Source organism: Antedon bifida, chromosome 6 (genome assembly GCF_963402885.1).
Source record: "Antedon bifida chromosome 6, ecAntBifi1.1, whole genome shotgun sequence".
Classification (NCBI taxonomy): Eukaryota; Metazoa; Echinodermata; class Crinoidea; order Comatulida; family Antedonidae; genus Antedon; species Antedon bifida.
In genome coordinates, this window is record NC_136231.1 from 26,787,417 (window position 1) to 26,814,829 (window position 27,413).

The 27,413-nt window shown below is 32.8% G+C and overlaps 3 protein-coding genes across 3 annotated transcripts; all 3 read left to right on the plus strand.

The window, feature by feature from the left end:
• The first annotated feature begins 217 nt into the window (after nt 1–217).
• Nucleotides 218–11,722, plus strand: LOC144844191 (protein transport protein Sec24C-like). Its single transcript, XM_078700949.1, has 18 exons — nt 218–862; nt 1,069–1,216; nt 1,497–2,222; nt 2,351–2,462; nt 2,726–2,853; nt 3,143–3,281; nt 3,802–3,917; nt 4,191–4,315; nt 5,170–5,361; nt 5,795–5,888; nt 6,184–6,300; nt 6,421–6,591; nt 6,800–7,042; nt 7,319–7,457; nt 7,702–7,820; nt 8,106–8,285; nt 8,846–9,127; nt 9,773–11,722. The coding sequence occupies exons 1-18, from the start codon at nt 543–545 to the stop codon at nt 9,911–9,913; spliced, it is 3,492 nt and encodes a 1,163-aa protein (XP_078557075.1). The 5' UTR covers nt 218–542; the 3' UTR covers nt 9,914–11,722.
• A 211-nt stretch (nt 11,723–11,933) lies between these two features.
• On the plus strand, nt 11,934–20,082 carry LOC144844493 (uncharacterized). Its single transcript, XM_078701429.1, has 15 exons — nt 11,934–12,047; nt 12,344–12,478; nt 12,605–12,745; nt 12,955–13,015; nt 13,293–13,458; nt 13,977–14,174; nt 14,406–14,673; nt 14,899–15,092; nt 15,428–15,593; nt 16,007–16,158; nt 16,922–17,117; nt 17,241–17,734; nt 18,222–18,370; nt 18,696–18,900; nt 19,346–20,082. The coding sequence occupies exons 2-15, from the start codon at nt 12,355–12,357 to the stop codon at nt 19,595–19,597; spliced, it is 2,766 nt and encodes a 921-aa protein (XP_078557555.1). The 5' UTR covers nt 11,934–12,047; nt 12,344–12,354; the 3' UTR covers nt 19,598–20,082.
• A 3,652-nt stretch (nt 20,083–23,734) lies between these two features.
• Nucleotides 23,735–27,410, plus strand: LOC144845757 (uncharacterized). The gene is made up of 6 exons (XM_078703187.1): nt 23,735–23,793; nt 24,194–24,600; nt 24,940–25,077; nt 25,186–26,941; nt 26,981–27,341; nt 27,398–27,410. The coding sequence occupies exons 1-6, from the start codon at nt 23,742–23,744 to the stop codon at nt 27,408–27,410; spliced, it is 2,727 nt and encodes a 908-aa protein (XP_078559313.1). The 5' UTR covers nt 23,735–23,741.
• Nucleotides 27,411–27,413: the final 3 nt, after the last annotated feature.

A 27,413-nucleotide genomic window follows, 5' to 3' on the forward strand; every position in this document is an offset into this window, starting at 1 on the left:
AACACTAGAAGAAACGAAATATTGATTGTGGGAATGATTTATATTGCTCCATCGAAAATATTTAATTAATTTCTCCGTAGATAGTAGGTGTGCTGAATAATTTTGCTAAGTAAAGTATAAATTCTAAACTTCCCAACAGTCTTTGCGATGTTGACGTGGCTGTTAATACGCATGCGTACTGACCTGTACATGAGGGTAAACCTTACGTGGCATGAGAAATACGTTGACAGAAAACACGATTAAATCTGTGTTGTATCGTTATTGTCGTCGTTTTATTTGCCACATGGTTGCGGTAGGTATATGGATTGTTCATTTATAGAATCAAGGTAACCTACACATCATTTTTTGCCACGTTTTGGTACAAATCGTTAAATAATAGACGGTATAAGTGACGAGTGCCAGGCCGCCAGCCTAGAAAGAGGATTCAGCGATAGTACCAACAGCGGCCGCGGAACAACCTATGCTGGGTGAGAGTTTCCGGTGTCTAAATATTTTGATTTCTTATATACGTGGATCATTTAATGTAAAATAATTTTTCAAGAATGAGCTCTGGGCCTTACATGAACCAAGGACCACCTGGTCCTGGTCAATATAATTACGGACAAGCTCCAAATAACCAGCAGAATTCGTACTACAATAACGCCGGTCAATCAGGGGGACCACCACAGCAGAAAACGGTGGCAGGAACTCAACACGGAGGACCCGGGTTTTATCAACCCGGTTTGCAGCCTAGGATGAATGGACCTTCATCACACCAAGGACCACCACAGGGCCCAACTGGTCAACAATACGGCCAACCACCACCTCCTGGGCAACAACTAAATCAGAGTTCACCCTACGGAGGATATCAACAACCGTCAAGGTATGCAATGTCACAAAGTCTCTTTCCTTTATTTAAATTGAAATTAAAATGAAATATAATCTATCATCATAACTAAATGTAAATAATGATGACAATATGCCAGGCCATATCATTTTTTCAATGTAATGTATAATTCAAAACCATATTTTTTTATACCAAAGGTTTTGCTAATTAATTCATATTTTTAATTTATTTTTTTTTGACAGAGGGCCTCCACAACAAAACAGTCAACCACCACCACAGAGACTTCCTTACCAACCTACATCACAGACAAGCCTGCCGCCTTCATCAGGTGAAAACCAAATGACTACACAAATGGGTGGAATGAGTTTAGGTAGCAACCAACCAGGCATGGTATGATGATGTGCTATTATTAGTTAACAATACAAAAATTTCCAGCATCATAATTAAAGAAAAAAGATAATAAATGTGTTTATTATCACAAAAAGGATGAAACGTTGATAATGGAACAGTAAATAAAGACAAAATGAATTCAGAATGTTTGGTCCACCAGATATCAGAGGCTCTAAAAGTGGTCTCTGTATAATAACAATTCAGACATGAAGAAAAAAACAACTATTTATATGTATTTAGCAGAAAAATAACATAAATTGTTATGCTTTTTATTTTGCAGATGGGTGGTCCCAGGATGCAGAATCCTGTGAGGCCCCAAGGGCCACCACCATCAAGTATGGGTTACTCACAAGGACCGCCAACATCTAATACAGTAGGACCACCACCCTCCTCACAAGCACCAGGAAGCATACACAGAATGGGTATGGCAAACAGTAGGCCTCCACCAATGGCAGGACAACCACCAACAAGTAATACACAGATGGGAATGTATAACAACCAGCAAACAAATGCTCCCATGGGCGCACCTCCTAATTCTATGATGGGTGCACCTCCAAACTCTATGATGGGTGCACCTCCAAACTCTATGATGGGTGCCCCTCCAAACTCTATGATGGGTGCCCCTCCCAACTCTATGATGGGTGCCCCTACCAACTCTATGATGGGAGGCCCACCTAATTCCACAATGAGTGGCCCTCCAAATGCTATGATGGGCGCCCCTCCAAACTCTATGATGGGTGGGGCACCTGTAGGGCAACTCTATCAAGGTGGTCCTGCTACTGGTCAAACGCCTCCAATGTCACCTGCAGGTGGACCAGGAGCTAGGCCGCAATATCCTGGCATGCAGAACCCTGGAATGGGCCCTCCAATGGGACCTGGGATGCCACCAGGCCCTGGGATGCCACCAGGCCCTGGGATGCCACCAGGACCCGGGATGCCACCAGGCCAAGGTATGGCGCAACAACCGGCACCAAGAAGGTTGGATCCTGATCAGATGCCAAGCCCAGTAAGTATTTACATTTGTTAAGTTTGTAAACCCTAAATAGACCTATAAATAGTTACAGCATGTAGCACATTGTGATCTGAAATGTTTACATTTGTTGCATATATTAACCATACATGTTTATGTTATAGATTCAAGTAATAGAAGACGATAAAAAGAACCGAGGAAATGAGCAATTTATGACCAACTCCAGAGGTCTGGTACCACCACTAGTAACTACACAATTCCAAGTTATAGATCAAGGTATGACATCCTATAAATTAAACACAATATATTCTCAGCACCAGCAGGTCAACCATATATAGTCAACTAAAATGTTACATTTCAAAGCTTGTTTTTTAGCTTTTGCACATCATAATTTAAATTAATATCTGACCCAGCGACCTGGAAAAGTCACATAACAATATTAAGTATTACATAAAAAAATATAAGTATAAATAAAAAACAATTATTCTTGTCAATATCTAGAGTGATTAGTAGTGACTTTTTAATGTTTGATGTTACAGGTAATGCTAGTCCAAGAATGATCAGGTCAACCATGTATAATTTACCATGCACCCAAGACATGATTAAGCAGTCACAGCTCCCTATGGCCGTTGTGGCGTGTCCATTTTCAGAGCTACCAGAAGGCGAGGTTAGTTTTTATTGCCTATATTTTTGCCACTAGTTATAAGAAAGCATGAAAATCTGTAAGAAATAATGATATAACAATTTAGAATGCGTAACATTCATTAAACCCCATGAGGAAAAATCAAATTTAAAAATAAAATTGTAGAAGGAATGTTAAAATGTATCTAGAAATTAAAAGTGAACTGTTTATTTTAAAAACCATTTTTGTTTTGTAAAACCACGAATGACCATGAAATCCATGAAAACACTAAAGGTAACATTATAATCGCAATCATTTCGTTGTTCTCTTTCAGTTTCCTCCACCATTGGTTGATCATGGACCAAATGGACCAATCAGATGCAATCGTTGTAAAGCCTACATGTGTCCGTTTATGCAATTTGTTGATGGTGGTCGTCGGTTTCAATGTAACTTTTGCAATTGTGTCACAGAAGGTACTATTCAATTATCACTTTCCAATTAGTACTAAATAATTTGTTGACCAGTCATAGCTGGACAGCTTTTCTTCAGCCTAAAATGCCTACAATGATTCAAATCAACAATGATTCAAATCAACAATGATTCAAATCAACAATGATTCAAATCAACAATGATTCAAATCAACAATGATTCAAATCAACAATGATTCAGGCTACAATGCAAGAGTAGTTGCGTCATCTCAGACTCAAAGTCATACATTATTTAACATTTAACTAGTAATCTGTAGATCATTTATAGGTTTGTGTCTTACTCAAGAATTACTTGCCTGTTGAAAAAAAAAAATTCCTATGTACTAGTATAATGTACAATTATGTGAGAGTAGGGCAGATATTATTCTTGCCAAATAACTTTATTCATTTATTGTCAAAACTGAAGCAAATTTTATTAATTATTTCTGAAATGGTAACACTTTTAATGTGCTTTTATACACATTTTACTAATTATTGTAACTTTTAATGTACTTTTTTTGCACAGTACCTCCTGAGTATTTCCAACCGCTGGATCATATGAGAAAGCGAGTAGACATGTATGAAAGAGCGGAACTTTCGCTCGGTGCTTATGAATTTTTAGCTACAACAGATTATTGTAAAGTAAGTAACAAAAGTCTTATATACTATTTCTGATTTAGTTTTTTGAAAATACAATCTATTCTTTTGACCTAGTTTTGTTTTCCGTTGGTTGCAACATTATTTCAACTGAAATAGGACAATCCTATGGCCTTTTGAATTTGACTCGCTTAATAGTTTTTAATTGTTAAATCTATACTATACAATCCTTTTAAAAAAAATGATTTTGAGTAATAAATTAGGAATAAATTACTTTTATAGTTTCGTTTGTAAGTTTTTTTCTTGTTCATTTTGCAGAACAATGAGTTTCCGAAACCACCTGCATTTATTTTTATGATTGATGTAACATATCAGAGTATAAAAACAGGAATGGTGGATCTGCTGTGTAAAGAGTTAAAAACGATTCTTGACCAGTTACCAAGGTAGACAAATTATTCAATTAATATTCTATAATTAATGTACTATTGCACTCCATGTGACCCACAATTGTCCAATCAAATGACTGGAATTGATTTAGGTGTATAATATTCTATAATGTCTTGATTATGCTATATTCATTATAAATAATGTTATTCATTCACAATTATTAATCACATTGTTGCTTTATGCAAATGAGCAGCTGTACTTTTGCTGGAAAGTCAATATTCAAAAAATATGCATAAGGAATACCAATTTTGAACAACAATGATTAATCTGAAAATTAATTTATTTTGTGTTATACAATTAATTAAACTAATTGTAATTCAGAAATATTTCAAAATATTATTAGTTATTATAGATATATTGTTTGCATGAAGATGTTTTACAATTTTCAAAATTGTTCTTTATTTTTTCCACATGTACATAAAGGATGCATATTAAGATCTGTGCTGTGCTTTTAGATATGTCCTTGAGTATCATACTTATTATGTGTCACACGACAGACTTTAATGATGTATTTGTTACATGTCAATGATAATGATAGCAATTACAAACTGTATGAACTCATATGTAATATTTCTCAGATTTGTTAAGGCAATCTTTTTAGTGAACCATCTTCAAATTTCCTCTTTCTACTTTTATTTCATTCTATTTTGCGAAATTGAACATTTTTCAGTGTTTGTAATTGCATTAAAAAAAATAAGAAATTTTATTATTATTACATTCTCACACCTGAGGACGATCAATTGATTGAAACGTCGAGAAACTCAACAGTTCTTTTCAGAACTAATATACATGGTGTACCGCAAACTTATATCAACATTTATTGTTATTATTACTTTATTTACTTTTTCAGGGAACATGGGAATAAAGAATCAGCAATCCGTGTTGGTTTTGTAACATATAATAGTACGCTGCATTTTTATAACATCAACTCTGCTCTTGCTCAGCCTCAGATGTTAGTTGTGTCTGATGTTCATGATGTATTTATGCCTTTGTTAGATGGTTTTCTAGTCAAAGTTTCAGATTCTAGGGCAGTTATTGATAGGTAAGCTTACACCAAGTTCAATCAGTCAAATTAAATTCTATTCCCAAAAATGTAATGTATGATAATGTCATAAATAAATGCTCTATGCATTCAGTTTTTTTTTTGATATTGAAGACATCCCACTTGCATATGTTCTGGTAGTTGGCTACCGAACTTAGACTGTCCTTTGTCAGATTTCTTCTAAAGGCCAACTCACACAGCATCAAACGATGATGCTGATGAAACGTCTTGAACCATTGATGCTGTAGTGTCTGAGTTTTATCCTGACGTGACTAGTCATCTTGAGATAGCGACAGGTGTAGTTTTTAGGTCGTCGAGAGAACTTTAAACATGTTTAATTTTCTCCCGACGCTGTCTGAGTTGGCCTTAAAAGAACCTATGCCAGTTGGCATACAGTAATGTATACTATTCTCTCATTGTTATTCCCTTATAGTCTTCTTGACCAAATCCCTGAGATGTTTGCGGATACAAGAGAAACAGAATCAATGCTGGGACCAGTTGTACAAGCAGGTTTAGAAGCCCTCAAGGTATTTGATTTGGAAATTATTTTAAATTATATAATAAAATTAATAGTAATATATACAAATATTATAATTATTTTCTTAATCAAGTTTGATTTAATATAAATGTTATATTAAGCTCTGTCCACACTATTAAACTAAAAAACATGTGGTAGTGATATGACATCTTCATGGCCATATATGGGCACATCACATTTGATAGTGTAGACAGAGCTTAAGATTATAATAAAGATATTTAAATGCTTTCCTCATGACTCATTATTTACACTAGTTTACCCTATCCAAAATGTCCTTAATATAGGCAGCAAATTGTGCAGGAAAGCTTTTTATATTTCACACATCTCTTCCAATTGCTGACGCCCCTGGGAAGTTGAAAAATAGAGATGATAGAAAACTACTGGGAACGGAAAAAGAAAAGGTATGAACAAATTATTAAATTTGCATGTTTACTTTCAATTTCTTGAATCCCTGTATTTTTTTTTTAGGACATATTAAAAACTAACTTACTAATGTATGCAAAACTCAATTTTTATTCTAGACATTGTTATCACCTCAGACCGGATTCTATACCAAACTTGGCCAAGACTGTGTGGCAGCTGGTTGCAGTGTAGATTTATTTTTATTTCCAAATGCTTACACGGACTTGGCAACCATTGGTCAAGTGTCCAGTCTGACGGGTGGCCAGTGCTATAAATACACATACTTCCAGGTAAGTGCTTTATTTTCTCGTCTCAAAATTACATACAAAAGAACATTAAGATTGCCATGTTCTCTACAATGCCACAGAACAACACTACTGATGTTACATTCAACATAATACTATTATATAATTATTAATAAATATTGTTTTAATAAATAGAAACATTTTGAATAATTTTTCCAAATCATGAAAGTTACTTATGTTTGCTATTTATCAGGCTTCTGCCGAAGGTGAGCGTTTCTTACAAGATCTCAACCGCAACGTAAAACGACCAATAGCCTTCGATGCTGTCATGCGTGTGCGGACAAGTACCGGTATTCGTGCCACAGACTTTCATGGTAATTTTTTCATGTCAAACACAGTTGATGTTGAGTTGGCATCGATTGATTGTGATAAAGCTGTTACCTTTGAGATTAAACATGATGATAAATTATCTGAGGAAAACGGCGCTTATATACAGGTAAACCTTTTAAATTTATGTAAAGTAATTAAGAATAAATTAAAAATTAAAATATTTGTTTTGTTTTCAACTAGATTTTTGTTTCACAATTAGACACAAAGATTCTGATTGTGAAAAATTACAAAGAATACAAACTATCTTTAGACCTGATGCCTATTTTTGTTCCTTAAATCCAGGACTGATAATAGCATTGACCATTGCTTTGCCTTGGTCTATTTATTCAAATTACTTAATTTAATTTTAGATTAATAATAATATATAAATGTACTATTGCAGGTGGCAGTGTTATACACAAGTGTTAGTGGTCAACGTAGACTTCGAGTTCTCAATTTATCAATGAATTGTTGTTCACAAATGGCAGACATGTACCGCAGCTGTGAAACAGATACTATTATCAACTTCTTATCCAAACATGGTTTGTGTTCTGATTGTTTCCTTTTATAAACATTTCTATTTGTTTGTAATTTTATTTTACTGTAAATGGTGACATTGTTCTGAGTCTCAAAAGATTTTTCCAAATGAAACATTAAATGAGTTGTAATTAAATACCAAAGTCAAAAGAAAATTAAATTTTGTCTAGAAAATCAAAATAACCATATATTATTAAAAATTGTGATTAATAACTCAAATTAAAAGTGTGTTTATATTTTACTTTCCAGCAATGAAAGCTTCATTAACATCAAATCCCAAAGCCATTCGAGAGGGATTAGTAAACCGTACCGCTCAGATACTGGCTTGCTATCGAAAGAACTGTGCTAACCAGTCATCTCAAGGACAGGTGGGTTTGTATGCAAATTAAGTGAATATATTTCAATAAAAGGCTCTATTGGACATTTCTGAACAAATTTAAATACAGTTTTGTTATTTATTTGTGGAAATAAATTAAATTAAATTTTAAAAAATCAAATTTGCTATTTTAGAAAGAAAATCAAATATGCTATTTATAAAAAAATCAAACTTGTTATTTGCACAAAAGAAAACAAATGTGTGTTCAGAATTGTTGGGAAATAATATAAAAATCAATTTAAAAGTTTTAATTAGATATTAATAATTGTATTTACAGCTAATACTACCGGAATGTATGAAACTATTGCCATTATACTGCAACTGTATTATAAAGAGTGACGCTTTACAAGGAAGCTCTGAGATCATGACAGATGATCGTAGCTGGTTAATGCAGGCTGTGATGTCAATGGATGTACCATCAAGTCATGTCTACTTCTATCCTAGATTGCTGCCTTTGGTATGTACTTAGCAATCATGTACAAATCTACTGCAGTTACTACCTTTTTTTAAAACTCTTAATGCCCATTTACACTTGGAATATAAAGATCGACGATAAATAGATACATTTTTCATACATAAAGCAAAAGAAAGAGTTTTTATCCTAGAACTATAGGACAACCATCTATGCTTTCTTTGATGAAAATAATATTTTCAAACGTACAATCGATTGACGTCATAATTGATAAGAGCAATAATATCGTGACAATACACCGATTTTAATGTTTTTATTGATCATGACGTCATTTGATTGTATTTAAAAAAATATTAATTTTATTAAAGACAGCATAAATGATTATTTTATAGTTCTAGAATGAATGAGTTCTAAATATCTTTTGTTTTATGTAAGAAAAATGTATGTTTATCTATTTATAGTCGATCGTTATGGTCCTAGTATAAATGGGCCATTAACCTGTTTTTCAATTATTTATCAATTTTTCTTCGTGAGGTAATGACTTCTGCATTGAAACATACTCTTATTTTACAGTTTATAATTTGTGGAATTATTTCTTGTTTCAGCATGAACTAAACCCAGACTCCAATGTACTTCCGGTAGCAATCCGATGTTCAGCAGACCGTCTTAGTGACACCGGTGTATACCTACTTGAGAATGGACTGTCCCTATTTATATGGATTGGTCTGCATGTTCCGCAAGACTGGGTTCAACAAGTGTTTGGTGTAAACTCCGCTGCTCAAATTAACATTGAATCGCAGAAGTTGTTACAAATAGATAACAAAATTTCCAACCAGGTGCGAACTATTGTTGATGATGTGAGGAAGACAAGGCCGAGATACATGAAGGTATGTAGTGTAACTGACAACCTACAAGCACAATTACACAACATGAATAATATTAGTGAATTCTGGAAGTTTAAAGCTCTGTCTACACTATCAAACTAGTTTGACAAAAAAGGTGTGATGTGCCCAAATATGGTAGTGATATGCTTAAATATGGTAGTGATATGCTTAAATATGGTATTGATATGCTTAAATATGGTATTGATATGATAATACATTTTGTTTGTCAATGCTTTTGTCAATTTGTTATTTGCTTATTCATTGTTACGCCCATATAGCCCATAATAGACTCCTTTGTTTTCTAGTGTACCCTTTCTCTATATGTATTCGTCTTTTACCAATATTCTATCAGTACCTGATGATGACCTATGGTCGAAAATACAATAAATATTTTATTTTGAGGCAGAAACAAGAACTTTGTCTGTTTTATTTTTATACATGATCCTGCCTATGCAGCACCTATTTCTTTCCTGACATTATCATATATGGGCACATCACATTTTTTTTATCACATAAAGTTTAATAGTGTAGACAAAGCTTAACAGTGTGTTTATGACAAATAATTCTTAAATTAAATAAATGTATGTATTAGATTTATTTTGTATTTCCCACATAAATATCAATACTGTTTTCTATTGCTTTTCACAGTTAACATTAGTTCGTCAACGAGATGCTCTGGAAGGCTGGTTCCGACATTTCTTAGTTGAAGATAAAGGGTCAAATGCAACGGCCTCTTACGTTGACTTCCTCTGCCATATGCATAAGGAGATACGCAATTTATTGACCTAAGACCTTTGACATATCATCATCTTCCCACAATCCATTTTAGATATTTTGGTGGGAAATGTTTAATGGAAATATAACAATATATTTTCAGATGTTTTAACTGCTTTATGTTCATCATTGTTCAACAATATGATGCTAATATTTAGAATTGTACAGCAAGATTTATAATATATCTACCTGATTCTACCTATTGTATTTATACTATTCTGTATCTAGGCAAATTCCATGATACAGCATGAAAACTGTACCATAGGAACAATGCCACTATTTACACCTTAACATTTTATGATAAGGCAGTCACATGTGATGCATTTGTGCCATGTATCATGGAATTTGCCATGATACTGAATTAATTATTCCATTTGTCTAGATACAGGTTATAGAATCAGGATATATAACACCTATTATTTACAATTTATTGATTTTTGGCCATGATAAAGGTTGTTTAACATCACTAAACACTAGTATCAATGTTCAAGATTACATTCGTTACCATCTATCAGCGAGTTCAATTTAATCAAATCATTTTTTACAATTTTTGTGGACTAAAGATTTTGAAACTGAAAAAAGAAGCATACCTTTACCATATGTGGCCTATCATTCAAATTGTTTTGTTTTAGCATTCCTACCAATTACTTTTTCTTTATCTATTCCGTTGCAAAACATAGCAAATTATGAAAGTCAACAGTATGTGGCTGTGAAATACACATTAACTAATATTAGCTAATCTTCAATATATTGTCCTTGCTTCAATCAACAGCAATACAATCTCACTCAAAGTATAATTGTTTTTTATTTAGTTTAGTTTATTTATTTTGAAATTTAAAAAATGGTACAGTGTACTGTAAACATTTAAATTTACTATTTTTTATATTAATATTATTGTGTAATTGGTGGAAAGTAAAATACTGTAGTTAATTTAGATTTTTATCAAGAAAAGTATTCCACATAAGGTAGGAAAGTAAAAGACACAGTACAAAAGTGCGACAAGTAAAATGAAGGCTAGGCCCCCCCTAGGGACTAGTTAAGTAATACTACTACAACCAGGCCTGATATCAATTAAAGTTAGAAAATTTAAGACTCTAATTAACATGTATTATTGTATAGATCTATGTCCCTCATTGTGAGTTACTTAAACCATGGAGAGATATTATTATTATAATATATAATAATTTCTCATGTTTAAATCTTGTTCATTGTTTAAATAATGTTTCTTCTGTCTTTTTAAAATGTATTTAAAGTGAAGGGTAAATTAATTTAGATATCCAACAACAGACCGTATATGTGAAATACTGAAATTCTATATCACTAAAACTATATTAAACTGATTTCAACGTTATTAAAAATTACGTTATTACCCTAAATTTAATTTCAACATTGTAGTAGTGAATGTAATTTTTGTTGTCAACAAACTGTATTTAATGTTAAGTCAATTTTACAACGAAGGTAAGGTGAGCAAAATGCCAAAGTTATTACAGAGCTAATATCTTATTTTTAAATGTAGAACTGATACTGAATAAGTATAATAGTACTAATAACTGATAAGAGCATCAACATTCTATTGTAATGTGATTATTGCTTTTGAATTTGCATGTTTTCAGTGATTTTTGTTACTTAGTTCTAGCAGAGAATGTGTGTATATACAGTATATAAGTCAACCTAAACCTATTATAGATATTCTGTTTTTACTTTAAAAAATGTAAGAAATTATATGAAAAGCTTATTGAAAAATGTTATGGCTTGGCTAAATTATGAAACAATACCGTTTCAGGAATAATGATAAATACCGATTAAATTTGGAAAGAAAAACTATTTTTACCGCTTTTTGTTTTACTTTTTTCATTTGGAAAACAAATCAATTTAACATACAAGTCACCCACATGGATGCAAGTCATAAAAAAAAATACAATGTTGATGAGGTCAATTTTAGAGACAGCGCCACCAATAGAGTAATTCATTATTGTTGCTAGGATGCGTAATAACAATCTGAGCGTGAAATAAGTTTTGTTTTGCTGCTGTGTGGTGTTTGTTGTGAACAGATTGAAAAGACATATAAGATTAAGAATAAGATTACTAATACTGTGTATGTATTGAAAACTAGCTTTAAATATAGTAGGTCTATCTGGTGCATCTTAAAGTGAGTATACTTGTTTTGTAACGTTTATAATATCTGTTTAAACACCGGCCAGTTTCAGACTGGTTTTTGTTGTTGGGACCCACCACCAGCACTGAACGGGTCGGATTGTCCACATGTTAGTAATAAATTAGGCTTGCGCCAGGCCTAGGCCTCCTAGGCACTAGTCTTGTTTATATTTTACATTTTATTTGGTATGAATAATACTAAAATATCGGTCCCTAAAATATATAAATTAAATAATTCATATTATACTAAATTATGAATAACATAAAAAAAACAACGCATTTGTTTTTCAGAGAAAGGCATCATGCCAATGAAGGACCAGGCAAGTTTAATTGAAGACCGAATAAGAACGGCTGTCTTATCTAAAAGAGTTCGGGTTTCTGAGTTCTTTAAAGACTATGATAGGCTACGATCAGGATACGTAACACGTAAGTGTATGCAGTAACATTTTGGCAAACAGTTTACCGAGATGATCATCCATTTTCTTTTACTAAACTTTAAGTTTAACAGTCATCAATTTTCATTCATGTTGACTTGTTTATTTTTGGTTGCAGGAACTAGATTTACAAGATGTTTGGATCAAAGCTTTGGTATCATTTTAGCTCCTGAGGATGAGAATTGCTTACTCAGCAAGTATAACGACAAAAATGATGGAATGATAAATTATAATAGCTTTGCAGATAACATTGAACAAGGTACTGTTAACTAATGGCATTACCATTATGTTTTCAGGAATAGTTGTATTTATTTATTTTATAAAATTCATTAAAAAGTAAAACTTTAAAGCTCATAAAAGGACATAGGTACCAAATATTGCTTATATTATAATAAGTATATTATTTAAAATAAATAAATAAAAATAATGAGCATTTTATCTATTTTCTTTGTTCTTCAATTCTTTTAGTTTTTAACCCTCAAGCCATGACTACTGATCCAATGTACCAAACAGTTGAGCCTGATGAATAGTAAGTATATATTGAACTTTGTCATGGTGGTTGTTGGACGAGCTCAAACTTTTAACTAAATAATAATACATGTTGCAACTGTTACTTCATCACTTTTTGAAAGATTTAAATGTAAACAAATTTATAGTTATAGTGGCAAAGTTGCGGTATTGTAATATCTAAAAATTAATAGTTTTTTATATTGTTTCTACTTGGAATTGGAGATTTTTCATCAAATTTAAATTTGATGTTTTAATTAATGTAATGTAACATAAACAACTTATTTTACTGTTTACAGCCTTGGTACTACGCGGTCAGTGCGCCCTCTCAGTCCAGCTTCTCAACACAAGATAAATCGTGTCTTGCAATCTCTGGCTCCGTACTATAAGTATCATGGCATTAATATTCGTACCAGTTTTGAGGATTTTGATAAGCACAACATAGGCCTTGTCACCGAGAGTCAAGTAAGTATTTATGAATGATGGTATTATTGAGACCTAACAAAGTGTGTCACCCTCTGAGCGTTGATTGTAATGTTTAAATACATATTTTACCTCATTTGTTTCATGATTTCTAGTTGTCCCATGACCTAGAGGATCGTAGATGAGATACAGTACACCAAGTCTTTCCATATAGGGAATTAGTAGTTGTACTCATCATGATACGATACACAGACATAAGTCATAAATTCTAATTTTGCCTATCTCGTCTCTGGGCTTGCGAGATTTGCTGGATGGCAATCATTGGTTCTCCTGAACCAACGCCCTTGTAGTTGGTTTTTTAGTACCAACTGGGTGTGCAACCACCATCCACACCATGCTCCTAAAGAGTTGGTGGGGGTACCGGCTTAGTCACCAGCGGCCCGACCCTGCAGCAGGTAGTATTGGATTACAAGATACCAATATCAAGTCTCCTGACCTGAGTAAGTGTCTCCTAAAAAAATAAGTAGTATGATTTTATCAACATTATTTCATATATTTAGTTCTACAGAAGCTTTCCACGTCCTCCAGGCTTAGAAGAGAGCAGCCTTGGGTTACTGGCACGGCGATACCTTGACCCAGCCAAGCCTAGCATGTGTAACTACCTTAATCTGCATCATGACTTAGAGAAGGTTCAAGATCAAGGCGAAGACAACTTGTTTGGTTCTGCTCCTCCTACTTCCTATAACATACCAAGAGAGGTAATAAAGGAAAAACTTAAAGATGTATTGTCCCCTGAAAAAATAATGTTTTCAATTTTTTTTGTCACATAACAGTTATCCACTTTGAACAAAAATTGAATCGAAAAAAATATTATTTACCTGAAAAAACTGTAATTTATTTTTGGTTGAATTTGACCATTTATTTGACCATTTATTTTGTCATTATATATGAGAAGGTATTTTATGGAAGGCATTAACTTTATTATTCAGGATATGCAAGATGGAACCACACAACAAATCTTTAACAAAATCCAAGTTGCTGTGCATAAGAACGGTGTACGTACAACTGAATTCTTTAAAGACCACGACAAATTACGTAGTGGAGTTATCACAGAGAACCAGTTCACATGTGGTCTGATGTTGTGCATTGGTAAAGAAGCACACCTTACAAAAGGAGAAGTGCAACATCTTGTCAACTTCTATAAGACTGATGATGGCAGGGTTCGTTACAAGGATTTTTGTGATTTAATGGAAAATGGTGAGTTTATTTTAAAGATATATTATCCCCTAAGCGTGAAAATTAAGGATTTATAAAATCAAACTGTATTTCTAAAAAAGTTATTCACTTCAGACAAAAATAAATGTTTCCCTTCAAATTTTACAATTTTTTTCGGCCAGCTGTTGTTTTTTTTCTAAAATGGCATATTTTGTTATCATTTTACTTTTTGTTATTAATTAAAATTTGTGACTATTTATTTCAAAGCATTCAATGAACCACATCTTGAAAAGAAACCACAATTTGAGGTCATTCGTCCACCTCTAGGAGCCCTCTCTCGAACCTTGAACCCATTGTCTGAACGAGAAGAAGAACGTATACAAGTGGTGCTTAAGGCTTTGTCGGAAGATGTTAAGCAACGACGATTGATGATGATTCCATACTTTAAAGATTTTGACAGAGTAAGTGCTGAGATCAAACTTACTGACTAAAAGAATATTAAAAGCTCTGTCTACACTATCTAACTTTATGTGACAAAAAATGTGCCCATATATGGACATGATGATGTCATATCACTACCATATTTGGGCACATCACACTTTTTTTGTCAAATTAGTTTGATAGTATAAACAGAGCTTTACTGACTAAAAGAATATTATGAAAAATCCATTGAGTTTGTGGCAAATCTGGTTTTGGAAAGTTTACTGAAATTACCAAAAAATCGAATAAATAAATCCCACAAAGTAGTTACCACTTGTTAAAGGTCACTTTCTAATATTGTGTTCTTTCTTTTCAGAGTAAAGCTTACACACGCAATGTTACTAAACAGCAGTTTGGCCGTATTCTTCATTTCCTGTCATTGAATGTTGAACCGGAAGACTTGAATCTGTTATGTAGAAAGTTTGAGGTTCCATTAAGTAGCGATATTAATTATCCTGCATTTGTTCAAAGTGTTGATAATGGTATACTTATTTGTGATTCTTTTATAACACCATCTTTATTGTTTATCATTTCCAAAAAATGTATTTTTTCGTATTTTTATTAGTTAACAATACAAATTGAGCATTATCTTTGATTCATTCTTCTACAACTCCACAAACACTTAAGCTAAACTTAGTTAACACTTTTTTTATACGTATATGTATAATACTTTATATATAATACTACATAATATTAAAAAAGGTGAGATGATGAGCACTTCTAAATGGAATAAATTTTGTGTTTAGATGGATACAAAATTTGGTAAAATTGTGTTTTTTTATGTGCACGACCCCAGGGAAAGAATAGCCGTGAGTTGATTTGGGCCTCTGGTTAAATAAAGTTTTATTGAATTGGGTAGAAGAATTAACTATTAGTTTTTTCTTATTTTGTTTAGAATTTATTGGTTTCACAATGGAATCAGGTGATAAGCAGAGAGTGGAGGATGCTAGTGTGCTGTACACTGACATACCTGTAGACTCAAGCAATGTTGACATAGAGCATCTCAAAGCATCCATAAGGCATTTTGTACTTACTAACAGAATCAGGGTGAGACCAATGTTATTTTATAGGCTACTGTGGATGATGGTGTTTTGGTGATGAACAGATGGTATTATTAATGATGTTGGTGATGCTATGTTGATGATGTGGTGATGAGATGGTGATGATATGGTGATGATAATGCGAGCATGCATCTTAACTGTCATTGGAATACTGAATATAGTAAAATGTCTTTCCTCCTTTCAGCCTTCAGGCAATTTAATTTAATGTAGAAAAGATAGCTATGTTCAAATTTACCATATTTTTTATATTTAGATACTGCTTTTTTTTTGCTAGTTTTAGACAATTGATGGTGTACTGTATGTGGGTGGTGATGATGAAAATGTTTTAATCAGTGAGTGTGGCCGAGCGGTTAAGACAGTGGAACCGAAATCCATAGCCATAACATTGGCAAGGGTTCGAGGCTCACTCGCTCCATGGTTCTGGTGGTAGAACAAGTCTTCTCGGATAAGGACTATAAACCGTAGGTCCAGTGTACATCTGGCTCATGTGCACTTTAAAGAACCTAGTACATCTTTCGAGACGAGTAGGGGGTTACCCCGGTGTACTAGTTCATTCATACACACACACTGTCGTGGACAGACGAATTGGCGCCGTAGTTGGCTGCCGATGTCACAATGGGACCCTTAGTGGAGCAGTAGCCTTCAACTATGAAGTTTGCTCCTTAAAATTGAAGAAGATGAATCAAGTTATGATAATAGGTAAAGTAAGAGCGAGGTGGTCAACTTAATATTTTTTGTTTTGTTTGAAGGTTTGTGAATACTTTCAAGACTTTGATTCACTGCGTGGACATTCAATCCCTCGTAGCCAGTTCATCATGGGTTTGACTTCACTAGGAATGGAAGATGTAACAAAAGCTGAATGTAAAGCTCTCTGTGATCACTATGCTAACCCCAAAAAGACCGACCAGGTTCTCTGGAAGTTGTTTGAAAAAGATATTGAGACTGGTAAGAAGACTTTTTAATCATTTAAAAATGTTCAATCCTCAGAAAAAGTGTGAAATCAGATCGACTGAGGTGATTTGAGCCATAGTTAGCTTTTTTCTTAGAAATACATATTTTTGTTTACAGCTTTTACTCAAGTTCTTCCAAATTTGGAGAAAACGCCAACAAGCCATGTTCCTCCACATTCAGTTTACCTAATGAAGAAGCCTGGAACAATGGATTGGTCAACAGCTGATCTCGGACAAGTAAAACTTGTTGATGAAGCAATGGAAAGGATGCAACAACGAGCCAATCAACGAAGAGTTCTCACAAAGCCGTGCTTCCAAGACTTTGACCCTCACAACCTTGGAATCGTTACCAACTCTCAGTTCCGACAGTGTTTGACATATCTTGGTCTGACGGCTTCCGAGTTTGAAATGGCTGCTTTGGAGAGCAAATACTCCAACAACATGGGATTTAATTATGTCAGATTCCTTGAGGACTTACAGCCTTCCCAAAAGCCTGAGTTGAAATACACAGAAAGATTAGAGGTACTTCGCAAGGTCAATTCCAAGACAAGTTCACTCGAGCAAAATCCTTTGACGGACTTCGAAAGCATTATGACTAAAATTAAGACCAAGGTAAACTACTACAAATTTACATAACCAATAAATAAGAATTGATTTTCTAATTTAATTATATAATCATGGTTATTCAAAGAAATTCTGTATAACCATACCACAACAAGAATTTTAATTTAGTTACAAGACCAAGGTAGATTGTTAAAAATTTACAAAACCAATAAAAAATATTTTTTTTCTAAAATTGACTTCATATAATCATGGAGGTTTTACTAATTTTATACCTCCATGATATAATCATGGTTATTCAAAGAAATTCTGTAACAAAAGATTTGTTAGATAGTCCTTTTTCTTTATATTTATTTAAGGCAAGCCAAGATATGAGCACTGTAATTTCCATTATATTGGATAATAAAAGGAAACTGTATCTGTAAACCGTACCACAACAAGAATTTTAATTTAGTTGCGTATCACAAATTTATCAAAAATATCAAATATACTTTGCCTTATGTTTCAATGAAAGGTTTCTATTTTTTTACTTATTCAGGTTAGTAAACAACGTATACGAGTTCTTGAATTCATGCGAGATTATGACAAGCTAAGAACAGGCAGAATGCTCAAGACTTTGTTTCAACGTGCTTTAGATCTGGCCAACCTTGGACTGCTGCCAACTGAGGTTGATGTCCTAGCAACTGTGTAAGTATATTGAAAACAAGTATTCCCATGGTTCCATATTGGGGGTTTTTCTTTGTGCTCAGCAAGGCAAATATTTCATTTTCTCTACAAATTAAATTTACCCTAACAAAACTTTGTGAAAAGAAGCGGGTGCAGGTGGTTCTGTCATTATTTTTCAAAATTCCTAAAATATGTCCTTGTAATAATGATCATCACTCAGTTTAAAAAAAAAAATATTTCACTTACACAACTTTTTTGTTATCAACTTTTAACATGGACTTTGATAGTTATGAGTAAAAAATATTAAAGTGAATTTTTACAATCTTTTATCTGTTTCTATTTCTAGATATGAGTGTCCAACGAATCCTGATTGTGTACAATACCTTTTGTTCTCCGATGAGATAGAAAGTATATTCACGTTGAAGAATCTTGAGAAAGCACCAGAAGTGACACCAACACAGTTCATCCCGCCGGTGGAAGTAGACCAGAACATCTTATCACCTGAAGCTGAAGCAATGTTGATGCGAACTATGAGGAGATTGGCAGAAAAGGTGAGAAGATGATGAGCACTTCTAAATGGAATACATTTTGTGTTTAGATGGATAGAAATAACCAATTTGTTCAATTGAGTAAATATAAAATGATGTTAAATACGCATATTTATCTTAAAAGCAATAATTTTTAATTAATATATTTTTATAGTTATAGTTATGTAGGAGTATAGTAGTAATGGTGGTAATTTTTGATATTTTTGTATAATAACAGAACTTTTCTTTTGTAATTTTGATGTATTTATTAATGCAATTTATAAATCCCTCTTCTCAATGTGTTTTAGAAGAAGCCATGGACGTAGAACAATTCTCTGCTAAAAGATGAAAAGATTATATGAAATATATTTGGCCAACTTTTGCGAGTGTAGTACTAGTACACTGTATTGTTGAAATTGAGTTTGTTTTTTATGTTTTAATAGCATGTGTATATTTGTTTAACTTTAAGGTTCGACAACGACGTATTCAACTCTTTCCGTTGTTTGAAGACTACGACCGCGTTCACAACGGCACAGTTTCAGGATCTCAATTGATTCGTGTACTCAGTGAACTTGACTTAGGATCCTTAGTGAACAACAGCGAATTATGCAGCTTATGCGAGAAATTTGACGTAAAAGTTGGCGGGAAACATGATGTTGATTATATCGCCTTCTGCAATACGATTTACCAGTTAGCCAAATTTGAAGTTGGGAAACCGTAATTGACTTTTTTCACATTGAAGGAATAACTAAGTTGTCAAACAATAAATTCTAATGGCTTTCATGTGTATGTACATTGAGTGGTATTGTTTTATTTTCAGACGCTGTGTAAATAAATTGAAATTTCATTAATTGATAAGTATAATATTTAAAAAGTTAGTGTAGAACTCTAATCACATCTAGATGAATGTGGAAGATAGTATTATAATAACTTCTGCAAACATGTTTCCTTCAATTTATGAGCAAGAAACAATTCCATAAAATGTTCAACAGAATCGATAAAATGATGATTATACAAAATATTTTATTTTTTTATACAAAATATATTTGATTTGAAAGAATGAACAAATTAGTGTAACAAGCTGTAGTAGCTAGTTTATTTCTAATGTGTATAGTAGGGCGCTTTTAATACTATGTCTTTCTTCTTTGTCTTTCTTCCATTAATAAACGATTATTAAACATTAATCAAAATGCTTTCCACCAATAACAGTGTATTGTTTTTATTTTATTGTAATTAACTGCATCTTATACATTTATTATAATTATATTCAGTAAAATATTTAGAAAAAAATATGTTCATAATATTATACTTAAATGAGATATTTTTTATACAACTAGAGAGGTAGAAGTTATGCCATAATAGGCCAGGAACGCAAATTAGCCGCCATATGATAATTTTAGAATATATGAAGAACATAAAAATCATTTATAAAATCAATTATATTATTTATAATCTTGATAGAAATGATATGAATAATTTCTTACTTTTACATCTAAAGATTAAGGTTAAAAATTAGCTGATTTGAATGAGTTTAATTCGATGTAATTTTTCTCAAGCGGAATCGGTTAAACCAAGGCAATCTAGGCCTTGGTTTAACCACAGAAATGATCGGTTATATCGATTAATTTTTGCTGCGGAAACGTATATTTTGTATTTATCAGTATCCATAAATAGTATGTATTTTTTACTTTAGATGCAATAAATCAAATCAGTGACGTGTGCGGAGCACCAAAGTGTTATTCGCGTGCCTAGAGTTGGCTCAGCAGCCGCGCCGCCGATAGCTCTAGTGCGCGCGCGCCGGGCTTTACGACGTGCGTTTTTTATCCGCGCTTATCGCCCTGGGCCTTGTTTTACGTTGCGAAGTAACAGTATTCCCTAACACTTATTGGCCCATTTTGTTTACATGTTTTTGGTGATTCTGTATAAAAAAAAGGTTTTGTTTGTTTTGTGTGAAGAAGAAAGCAACAAGAAATTAATAATTATGGCTTGCCACAAGAGATTAAATTTGAAGTTCACGGTAGGTAGACCTAGGCTTATATTAATTTCTATATAGAAATTATTGATTTTGTGTGAAAGAAAAATTGGTTCAAGAGATTATTAATATTATTATTCATATTATCCCGGTCATTTGATACTTTTTGTTCAGAAGAAAAGAAGGATACTAGGTATATAGGCCTACGTGAATCTAGCCTTTAATTAAATAATAATTATTTACTTGGAAAATTAAACACTTTTGAAATAGTGGCACGTACGCTTCTAGGCTAGATACGAGAGGTGCGTCCACCAGAGTAATTTTTAAGTTTTAAAAAAGGCCTGGGCCAATTTACAAGAAAACTTTAAAATGTATTTTCCCACTGTTGAATATGCCATTTTAATGTAACATAATGAGTTATCCACAATATCGAAGATTACCTAAAAAAATGGGTTTTTGATTGAATTATTGGTTGTTTTATAAATGAAGTGAAACCTAATTGATCAAATGCAATTTCAGTACAGGGAGAATTTTTTCACCTCCCTGTTCAGTATATCTCCCTCTCTATGTCAAAGAATAGTTCTGTTGTGTTTGCGAACGGCGCCAAACAAGCAGGCAATCAAAATAATAAAACGACAAGACAACGGTGTTGGCTCGATCGGAGAAATCGATGAATTAATGAATAATGAATATTAAATATCAAATGATGACTTTGGCGGGAACGGGAAGTCGTATTGTTTAAGGCTGCTATGGCTAGGATTGCTGGAGATTAATTGGACAAAGAGGTTTTGTTCCAACGTTGGTATGTTACCACAGAGATAAAGGCTTGTTATTCGTTAATCATACCTTAGTCAGCTCAGCAGCTGCAGCAGTTGGTGGGAAGACCACGTCTGTCTTGTGCTCATGATACTGGCAGCTGTAGGTAGGAGTACATCATCAGTCTACTGACTACAAAAACCAATTTTGATGCAATACAAATCTAGTAGGGCCTAACTTGTAAGTGTTTGTGATATGTTGCCTATTTATTTGAGTGAGGGATTTCATTATAATATTTTGCCAGAGTAGTCATTTGGTAAGTTGGTTTTTTTTATCTATTTTATTATTATTATTTTATTTGTTTGTACTATAATCTATGGTTGTAACTTGTTGTAGTAGTATTTTGTTTTCTAAGTAGGATGTATTCCCATTGCATTGTTGTATTTTCTCTCTTTTTTTTTGGTTTCTACGAAAGCCCATTAATGCCATTTTAAGTATATGTTTTTCGAACGTAATCCGTTCTAACAAATTAGTAATTCGTTTGAACGGATTAATAATCTGTTCAAACGAATTAGTAATCCGTTCAAACGAATTGCAACATATACAACAAGTGCCATTTAAAGTATATGTTGTAATTTGTTTGAACGGATTACTAATCCGTTCAAACGAATTACTAATTACAGATTAATAATCTGTTTTGTAATCCGTTCAAACGGATTAGTAAATTGTTTAAACAGATTACTAATTTGTTCAAACGAATTACTAATTCGTTCAAACGAATTATTAATCCATTTAAACAAATTAGTAATTTGTTTAATTTAATTTGTTTAAACGGATTACTAATCTGTTTGAACAAATTAGTAATTCGTTTAAACGAAATAGTAATTCGTTTGAACAAATTAGTAATCCGTTTAAACAAATTACTAATCCGTTTGAACGGATTTCTAATTCGATTGAACAGATTATTAATCTGTTTAAACAAATTAGTAATTCGTTTGAACGGATTAGTAATCCGTTCAAACGAATTACAACATATACTTTAAATGTATATGTTGCAATTCGTTTGAACGGATTACTAATTCGTTTAAACAGATTATTAATCCGTTCAAACGAATTACTAATTCGTTAGAACGGATTACGTTCGATAAACATATACTTAAAATGGCATTAATGGGCTTTCATAGGTTTCCCTGGACCATGAAGAAATAAGTAACTTAAATAAAGAAATAAATAAATAACTTATTCTCCATGCTTGGATGCATGCACCTTCTCAAGTTAAAGGGTATGTGCCACTGATAAAAAAAAAGTGCAGTGCCAATACATTAATTATTAATTATATTAATTACTTCAATCATAATCAGCAAGGACTTGTGGCACACTCAAGCAAATCAGACATAAGTTGGAATTTTCAAAATTAAGATGTTCACAAATACTAAAACTACATAATCCAAGATTTAATATACTGAAAAAAATATCTTGATACTATTTACTTCCAGAGATGTCACAGTCTAAAGTTTTGGTTGTTACATTACAATCAGTGTTTTGAGAAAAATGCTTTTTAACAGACAAATGACATGTAAAAACAAAAAAAAACAGGGGGTTTTTAAGTTTGCGCCTTGCTAAAGGGGTATACTAATTGTTGTATTTCAATGAAACTTTGCACCTTTGTTCACTAACTATTGTTCTATTATTATGCTCAATTTTTATTAAAAACAACCCATTGGAACCTTTTCAATACAACAGACGACACAAAATGTTAAAATTCCTGCATTTATTTGTCTAAAAATAGAAAAACATTAAGGTATAATGTGTAAATAAGTACTTGTTTCAACTATAATTTTTCGTAAAAAAAAGAAGTGATTTTTCAATCTTTTATTGTTTTTGGCTACAAATCTATCTATGCAACTTATATCTGATTTCGCTTGAGTGTGCCACATGTTTATTAGTTTTTTAGGACTCATAACTTGTAAGTAAAACTTACTAAATATAACATTTCATTAAAATACTATGTTTTCTATTTTGGGATTTTTCTTTTGAATAAATGTAATCAATATCAACACTTTCTATGTAACAGTAATGATTGTGGAACGTGCTAACAAGTTTTAATTTATTTTACACACAGAATGGAAAAATCGCCATGGCTGGACCACCTATGACATTTTCTATTCCAAAGGTTAAAAGATCACTAGGTAAAGCAATTGCTGTGTTAATTAATAGAGCAGATTAGGAATGGAATAAATTTTAATGTTGGTGTGAAATTTGATTAAATTAAAGTCAGACGGTTCTCTATGGTGAAATAAAAAATCAAGATTTAGTTGGAGAAGGTGGTGTGAAGAATGCTGTCACTAAAATCTTTAGCAAATGGCAATTTAAATACAATGAGTAACAAAACAATGCCATACAATCGATAATAGTTCTGTTATGTGCTTTAAAACAAAGATATTTGTGGAGTGTGTTGGAAGATCTTGTTATTACAGTTTTAAAGAATGGCAGAGGGGTAAAAATTAAATTTGCTTATGTTTTTTCTTAAGGAGGCTGTACAAATTTAGGACTCTTCTAAACACTAATTTTAAGGTATTGATTTTTCAGGTTGCAGATCTGATGTTCCACCAACTTCCAGGAACTATAAAGAAACTCTACAGACAATTCAAAGTTCATTTTTGGATTCAAATTACAAATTCGAAGAAGATTGCCATATCAACTCTATTGAAGAAGTTGTGAATAAGAAGTTTGAGAAAACTTTCCAACAGAAAAGACAAGAAGTGAGATCTGATCTAAACTGCATTGATGTGGGCGAACGGTTTGCATTTGCAATTGTCGACCGCGAAGAAAAAGTTAAAGAAGTGTGTCAGGATGGAATTAATAGCGGCCATGAAAAATTGACTTATGCGACCTTGGGAAAACAAACATGTGGTGTTCATTTGTGGCAGAATGCTGATGTTGTTCTACGATCAGTTTCCAAAATCACTAGAACATTACACCTTATTGTATACAAGGTAAATATAAGAATTTTACTTGTACAGTAGGCTACATTATTGGTGTAATAAGCAGTTTGTAGTAAATACCTGTCTAAAGTTTTTTTTATGTTTTTTCATTTTTAGTAGACCCAGTGTAGTCCATTTTGTTTTACATTATTTCTTGTTACCCATTGTGTAAACATTACATATAATACTATAACATCAATGAGTTACAACAACCTGGGAAATTGTTAACAATAACACATACAGTACTAGCACATAGAAAATAAAACTGTTTGCTTCAACATTGCAAAGTGCTGACTTAACCTCTCCATTTTTAACCTGATTGATCAACATCCAAATTTCTAATTGCTTTAGGTGATACGTGGCAGAGCAAAACTCATTTCTCCAAGTATTGATAGTGATGTTGAACCCACGCCTAACTATGAATGCCATGTAAGCCGCGAATTTCCAAAAGCTACAGCATCACTTGGCCAGTTAATTAATACCACACAGGTGAGTACAGAAAGCATTCGTTTATTACTGTATTATTAAATGTAATATTTTAAGAATATTATTCTGCATTAATAATTCGCATTTTATTTATTTTTTTTCTATCCTTAGATTTTTATCTACGAATACGATGAGGAATGCCTGCCGGTTAAGCGTCCCAGACATTGTTATCCTTATGCAGTTGTTACTTTCTCCAAAGAAATACATTCGCAGAAGCACCAAATATTGCCATGCATTTCAGATATTGAACAAGAGTCTATGCATCGGTCCTCAGATGTTCTGATGTCCAGATATACGAATGATGAAGTGATTACTGATAACACAAAATTGAGTAAACCTTGTGAAGATAAATCACATAAAATAGGCATTTTTCAATCAGAGCAGGACGCAATAGTGTTTAGATTAAAAGAGAAATTAGCAAAAAATAAGATGGCTGTAGAATCTTGGAGGAAGAAAAACAAATTACAGACAAACCCTTCATCCAGTTGTGACAGATTTAAAATCAAAGCAAAAACAAACCAAACTATTAAAGATGCCAATAATAATGAAAGTAAACAATTATCTAAAGCAAAAAAGCAGAAATTAAGTGTAGCAAATGAAGAAGATATGAATTCAGTTAAAGGAAATAGTTTGCTTTCAAAGAATAGTACAGATGAAAGCAATGAAGCATGTAATATGTACTTGGAACACAACACCTCTACATGCCTCAACAAACATCATTTATCTACTGAGAATAAGAAAGATAACTCAAAGATGAGATTAAAAGAAAAGGCTGATAGAAGTGATTTCTTGTCAAAGAGGAGTACATTGACTACTCCATCAAATAGTGATTGCTTGCCAAAGAAGACTAAATCTATCAAATCAGTTGAAACAAAAAAACAAGAAATTAGAAATCAAGATTATGTCTTAAACGATGATTCTCTTGAACATTTACTTGATACACATAATTTGGATACACTGAAGGATTGCTTGCCGGAATCACAATCGATAATACCATTATCCACCAGTTCATCAGACATCACTGTCATTACATCAGGTGATAATCAAAGCTTGTCTCCAATGATAAAGAAATCATTTGTGCTAATTCGCTTTACACGAAAATGGCTGAAAAAATATGGCTGGGGAATTGAGACTATGACTAAAAAATTACTTTGCAATTGCATCAGAGTTCTGAAGTGGATTGAAGTGATGGCAGTGAGTTATCGAGATAAAGGATTGAACTATTTTAACTTCGGCATCTTAGATGCTCGTGTGCTTCTTTACTACTTATCTTTGCATCGTGGCAATTTTGGTAAAAAGATTCAGTTGCTGAATGAGGACATTGATCAGAAAGAATTTAGACATATGATAAATGGTTTGTTACTGCTTTATAGATTTGAAAAAATGCCTGAAGATATGATTGTTTTGGTTGAAAATTTAGTTGAAAATAGAAATTTGAGGGCTGAAACATCCAGGGTAGGGCTAAATGTTGATAAAAGCAAGAATACAATAGTCCAAAACAGACAGAAGAGAGAAGACAACTCAGATGAAGGTACAGATTTAGGAGCAGTATCAGGTAACATTGGGGATCAAGCCTGTTCTGGTACAAATATAGATAAAAGAAATCTGAAGGTATCAAGTGAACCCAAACCCACCTGCAATGATCCTCATCGGCATGCTTTCATCTCTGAAGATAAGATTGTAAATATAATTCAAAATTTATCAAGTGGAAGAATTGAATGTAAACAGAATATCACTTTGAATATTTATAATGTTTGTTCTGATTGTGGTATGAAGAACAATCAGACCATTATCATTGAGTCAGATGTCAATGAAAGTGATGCTTTGAAAATGGAGATTAGTGAAAAACCTTTACAACCCATAGAGTGTCCTACAATTGTTAAAGCAAATGATTCTGACATTGAAGACCATTTAGATACTGGGGCCATGGAAACTAAGATGGCAGAAGTTCCTTTACAAACCAAAAATATGGATGTTTTTTCAAATGTTGCAGCCAGTGACTCTGATGTTGAAGACCAATTAGAAGCCGAGGGTATGATCAAATTAAAGATGACAGAAGTTCCTTTACAAACCAAAAATATGAATGTTCTTTCCAATGTTGCAGCCAATGAGTCTGATATTGAAGACCATTTAGAAACCGAGGCCACAATAAAATTGAAGATTGCAGAAGTTCCATTGCAAACCAAAAATATGGCTGTTCTTTCAAATGTTGCAGCCACTGAGTCTAATATTGAAAACCATGTTCTTTCAACTGTTGCAGCCAATGAGTATAATATTGAAGACTTTAGAAACCAAAATAGGGATGTTCTTTTAAATGTTGCAGCCAACGAGTCTGACAT

What these genes read in the sequence shown, in the direction of transcription:
- LOC144844191 (XM_078700949.1), top strand. Translation starts at nt 543, where the DNA reads ATGAGCTCTGGGCCTTACATGAACCAAGGACCACCTGGTCCTGGTCAA. An exon ending in CTGATCAGATGCCAAGCCCA is followed by an intron (nt 2,223 to 2,350) that starts GTAAGTATTTAC and finishes TTTATGTTATAG; the next exon opens with ATTCAAGTAATAGAAGACGA. An exon ending in AAAACGGCGCTTATATACAG is followed by an intron (nt 7,043 to 7,318) that starts GTAAACCTTTTA and finishes GTACTATTGCAG; the next exon opens with GTGGCAGTGTTATACACAAG.
- LOC144844493 (XM_078701429.1), top strand. Translation starts at nt 12,355, where the DNA reads ATGCCAATGAAGGACCAGGCAAGTTTAATTGAAGACCGAATAAGAACG. An exon ending in TGCAGATAACATTGAACAAG is followed by an intron (nt 12,746 to 12,954) that starts GTACTGTTAACT and finishes CAATTCTTTTAG; the next exon opens with TTTTTAACCCTCAAGCCATG. An exon ending in TGACTAAAATTAAGACCAAG is followed by an intron (nt 17,735 to 18,221) that starts GTAAACTACTAC and finishes TTACTTATTCAG; the next exon opens with GTTAGTAAACAACGTATACG.
- LOC144845757 (XM_078703187.1), top strand. Translation starts at nt 23,742, where the DNA reads ATGGCTGGACCACCTATGACATTTTCTATTCCAAAGGTTAAAAGATCA. An exon ending in TACACCTTATTGTATACAAG is followed by an intron (nt 24,601 to 24,939) that starts GTAAATATAAGA and finishes TAATTGCTTTAG; the next exon opens with GTGATACGTGGCAGAGCAAA. An exon ending in ACCTTTACAACCCATAGAGT is followed by an intron (nt 26,942 to 26,980) that starts GTCCTACAATTG and finishes CTGACATTGAAG; the next exon opens with ACCATTTAGATACTGGGGCC.